The following is a 5,099-nucleotide window of genomic DNA, read 5'->3' as shown; positions in this document are numbered from 1 at the left end:
CGCACGCCACTCTCCCTCTCTCGCTTTATACAATAAAAATGTATAAATTATGTCTCTATTTGTATAAAGCGAGAGAAAATTGTGTATACACATGCAAATACATATATTTTCGTCCTATACACTTATAATTATACAATACAAATATTTCCCTAGCATGGGTCATCCTCTCCTACCACTGATCAACTGGTCATTTGTATCATATGTTGTATAAAGATTATAAAGTACAGAGAAGTAAAGAAAATAATGTAACATGCACGATTCCATTAGTACAAAGCAAAGGTGGTCTCTAATCATTATCTATTGGTATTTGGTTTCACTTGAGCTCTCATGTTAAATATAGTTGTATTATGCCTTACATATTTAGTACATTCTTTCGTACTGACGTCTCTTATTGGGGACGCTGCATTTCATGCTGCAGGTACAAGTACTCAACTAGTAGGTCTTCCCAATAGAAACACATTATACTCAGCGGATGTTGGTGAGCTCCAAGTTGATTCGGGTCTTTGTCGAATCTTTACTATGAGTATTTTCATAGTGGTACCATCATGAATGGTACCATCATGGATTCCAGTAGAGGCTTTGTAGACATTGTAAAGCTATCATCTGTATTCATAGTTTCACCTGTCACATGGACGAATTATAATTGATCACGTGTCAAAAATGGTTTTGCAAAATCACTCTTAAAAAATAATGGCATGAATGAATTTTTTTCTTTAACCATAATAAATTGGCCTTTTTTTTAATAATAATAAAATAAATAAATTAAACTTTTAATTGATGACATAAATAAGATTTAAAAAAAAAATAAGTGTGTGATATGGAACACGGTTTTCCTTTTTTATATTTTACTTACTATAAAAGTGTGTGATATGGACTACTTGTTTTTCTTTCTCCATCTTGGACTGCTTGAGCCAAGGGCATTTTGGTCATCAGAAACGCTGCTTCACATTCTGCTATTGCTTAACCATTTTTCATCAGATTTGTTCACCTCTGGTTATCTCTCTTCCCATGTAAGTTTCTCCTTCTTCATTGCTCTGTTTTTGGTTTATTCGTTCAATCTTGTTTCTTGGTTCAATTTATTGTTTTTCTCTGAGATTGGCGTCTTTGGATGTATATATATGTGTCAGTATTTGAGTCTCACGCATCATATCATATATTCTTGTGTCTTTGAACGGAAATTAGGGCTTTCGGATTTGTAATTTTTGAGAACTGATTTAGTGGCGGTTTTAGGGTTCAGCCGCCTTTGCCGACCTGTTATACAATGTCCGACCGACTCGAACACTGATGTTAATTGACACTTTTTTCTTCCATTGTTTTATGGTTTTTGACAAGTCTGTGTGTGTGGGTATTGATATAATCTTGGCAGCGAGGTGATGTTCTTGATTAATATTGGCGTTTTATTGACACTGTGTTATTTCTTTGACAATTTTGTATGTGTGGGTATTAGTAGAATCTTGGGAGTGAGGTGATTTTCTTGATTAATATTGGAGTTCCATTGACATTGTGTTATGGTTTTTGACAAGTTTGTATGTGTGGGTATTAATAGAATCTTGGGAGCGAGGTGATTTTCTTGATTAGTATTGGGGTTCCATTGACATTGTGTTATGTTTTTTGGCAAGTCTGTATGTGTGGGTATTAATAGAATCCTGGGAGTTAGGTTAGGTTATTTTCTTGATTAATATTGGAGTGTTATTGACACTTTGTTATGGTTTTTGACTATTTTGTATGTGTGGGTATTAATAGAATCTTGGGAGCAAGGCGATGTTCTTGATTAATCTTGGAGTTCTATTTGCATAATTGAATGATTTGATTTTCCTGTATATTGATGATTTGATTAAAGAGGTTTCTGTTGCTGATAATTTGGTTTCTCTGGAAAAGAACTGAGTTTTGTCTACTGCTTATTCAGATACTCGAACTTAACAAGTTTTTGTGGACGGAAGAGAATCAACTAGAGATGGAGGATTGGGGTAATGTTGATATTTCTAACTGTTTTTGTAACTATCTTCCTAAGAAAAACTAATTCAATTACTTGTGATGCTAATACATCGTGCTTTCAATTCATTGCCCTTCCTACTTAATTGTTCTTACTGAATTGGAAAGCATTAAAACATGATTGTTTATGTATTCCCTTACTATTTAATGATAGAGTATCATCTATAAACTTTCTGTGTAACTTTTATATTGGAGTAAAATGTTCCTTGCTGAGTACTTAGTGCAAGACTGGTATGGTTTTTCCTTGTGCTGTATGTTCCTCAACATTGATATTTTTCAACTACTGTCCTGAAGGCTGTGGTCTGGTAGACAAAGTTCTGTACCATAAATCTAATTTGAAGATTCAAAATATATTTAGTGTTGTAGCTTCTCTTTTGCCAAATTCACCGAAGATACAATCACCGTGTTCATTTGTGATCCTTTCTATTCAAAAGAAGTTTTGAGATATAGCATAGCAATCATGATCATGTAGGATTCCAGGTGTTTGAGGTGTGTAATCGCTCCCTGCAATTCCCTATTGCTACGGAAAATCTCAGTCTAACTAGGTGTGCAATGTAAATAATGTTTCTCTTCTTTGGGGACAATGTCTTGTATGAATGCAGGACAACATTAACACAAGAGTCCTTTTCCATATTTTGTACTTGGTGCGCCGAGTTCATTTTCTTTTGGATGAAGTAAGATGTTTCATTAATAGGTGTCAAGAAGATGCAAAAGGTATAAAAGAGAGATGCATCCAAAGAAACTATATTAGATTTAGGGAGCTAACGAAGTCCAAAACAGATCAGTGCTATTTGCAGGGGTTAGGTGCTCCAACTAATTAACCAGGCATCTAGCTTTTGAAGAGTGGACGGAGTTGAGATTCCATCAAAACATATACGGTTCTAACTGTGTAAGAACACCAAAAAATATTCACAGGGATCATAATCCGGATCTCCTCTGACTTTATAACTTCATAAACTCCAAGATTCATAGACTTCTGTGACTCTCTGTGGTATGACCCTATTGACTTCAAAAATAGAGTAGAACGATTCCTTTAGTCAGCAACAATTTTGTTTTAGCCTTATATATGCTTTGTCATCACTCACACCACAACAGGGTTTTGTGTGTGGCAGAAATGAAACGGAATAAACAATAATCTAAGAATTCATCTCACTAATCAACGGTAAGCTGCTTATGCTGTCTCTATTGTGGTAAGCGTTTAATAATACTTGCTTCTTGATTGTCCAAGTTCTGAGCCTACTCACTTGAACTCACTGGTCCATTTTTTAGCATAGCATTTACAAGAAGCAACTACCATTGTAACTGGTTGAATGTTTACAGTAATTGGAATAAAACCATAGATGTTGGTTTCCTATTTCTGGAGATTTTGCTTTTTCAAACCAGTTTATTTTTGGGTTTGATTCATTGGTCTTTCTGAAAAGACTTGGATTCCCTCTCCATGGGACATTGACATGGTTTATTGTGCATGCAGAAAAAGGGATGTACCATAATCTTATTGACATAATTGCCTAAGTTTTGTTATTTGGTAGCGAACTCTGAGTTTGATTTCACTTGACAAATCTTTTAGTTTTAAGCCACATTTGATATGCAAGATAGTCTATAACATGCATGTTTTATTTCAGAGGATATACCAGTTCCAGATCTACTTAAGAAGGATCAGCCAACAAGTAAATGGGATGATGAAGATGCAGATGATGATGATGTAAAAGAATCTTGGGAAGATGAAGAGGAGCCTGCTCCGGTATAGTAGACAACTTATTGGTTTCCTGTGTCTGTTTCGCGAACACTCTTTTTACCATTCACCAATTCCCCCACCTCCAACAAAAAAAATCTTCTTAGTTAAACTATCTTGTTCTGATAATGCAGTTAGTTGCCTCATACTTGCTAGTGTTGTTCATTAGTATCTTGAAAAGTGGAAATTATTCTTTTACATTGAGAATATTTACTTGGAGTGACTTATCCATGAATCATCTGAGGGATTTTCATGTCGTTACGGATCATATTTCTGTGTTTTTGCTTATGTCTTAGCACATCTGCATTAGTAGGTTTGGCAGATATTTTATCGGCTGGTGAAGTGTTTATACCTGATTAGATATTTTGTCATTTTTTTATAAAAAAAGAAGACATTTTGTCATGTTTTTCATGCCAACCAAGAAGTGTATTCTAATATCTCGATATCTTTGGACCAGTTGATATTCTCGAATACATCAGATGCTTCTCATTCTAGGTGAATTCCACTTGTTTGAGTAGGTTGTTATGCACATAATTATTTAGTTATCATACTACTAATAGATAAGTAAAGGTATGTAGATTGGGATGATACACAACACAATAACCATGGATCTTGTCATGTGAATTCCATTTTGTGGAGTAAGTAAAACACTCTTATATCCCATCATTTAATCATAAACACAGGTTTATATGCCTCCATATCTTGTCATTGTTTGCTGTGTGTGTAGAAACCTATGGGATGATACTTGTGTTAGTGTTTGCATATGAGTTCATAGACCAGGAATCCTCACTTTGTGTCTAATACTGAGAACAATGATTATTATGCGGTTTTTGTCGTTTAATGTAGTAGAAAAGAATGACTCATAATAAAAAGCTATTTTTTTTTAAAGTTATCATTCTCAAAAAAAAAAAAGAAGCTATTTTAGTTTTTTTTGTTTAGTTATATAAGCTGACTATGTGCTCTACTAGTTTGCAAATATGAAGCGAGTGGAGTTGAGGTAAGACTGGACAGGATTGCGGTGCCAAGTGCAAACAATTTAGGTATCTAGGTTCGTCTTTTCAAGAGAATGGAATGATGGATGAATGAATATATTACTAATAGAGATGTGTACATTAATATTTATGAGAAGGTTGTGTATATTGATAAGGAAAGTACATAGGTAATGTGAGATTAAATAAGTTTAGAACTGACTATATTCACTGTAAGGTGCAAGTAGCACTTAATGAGGACAGAAGGAGCAAATGCTGCTTTAGGTGGTTTTGGTCATGTCCTTTGTCAATCAAATGTATTGTTGGTGAAACAATGATGAGCTTAAGGTTTTAAAAGGGGGTTTGTGGGGTCGTGGGTGGGTGGGTGGGATCACATGAACAGGTAG

General features: G+C 34.7%; 1 protein-coding gene and 1 long non-coding RNA gene across 2 annotated transcripts in view; both read left to right on the top strand.

The window, feature by feature from the left end:
* Positions 1 to 849: 849 nt before the first annotated feature.
* LOC107011613 (eukaryotic translation initiation factor 3 subunit J-like) overlaps positions 850 to 5,099 on the top strand; it is a 6,917-nt gene continuing 2,667 nt past the window's right edge. The window contains exons 1-3 of the mRNA XM_015211194.2: positions 850 to 1,010; positions 1,907 to 1,967; positions 3,615 to 3,733. Of these exons, the coding sequence (XP_015066680.2) occupies positions 870 to 1,010; positions 1,907 to 1,967; positions 3,615 to 3,733 (321 nt within the window). The 5' untranslated portion in view covers positions 850 to 869. The remainder of the gene's footprint in view (positions 1,011 to 1,906; positions 1,968 to 3,614; positions 3,734 to 5,099) is intronic.
* Positions 1,974 to 3,154, top strand: LOC114076120. Its single transcript, XR_003576903.1, has 2 exons — positions 1,974 to 2,983; positions 3,088 to 3,154. It is a non-coding gene; the product is annotated as an uncharacterized LOC114076120 (long non-coding RNA).

The sequence above is a fragment of the Solanum pennellii genome, chromosome 2, assembly GCF_001406875.1.
Source record: "Solanum pennellii chromosome 2, SPENNV200".
NCBI lineage: Eukaryota > Viridiplantae > Streptophyta > Magnoliopsida > Solanales > Solanaceae > Solanum > Solanum pennellii.
This window is presented reverse-complemented; position numbering and strand designations above follow the sequence as displayed.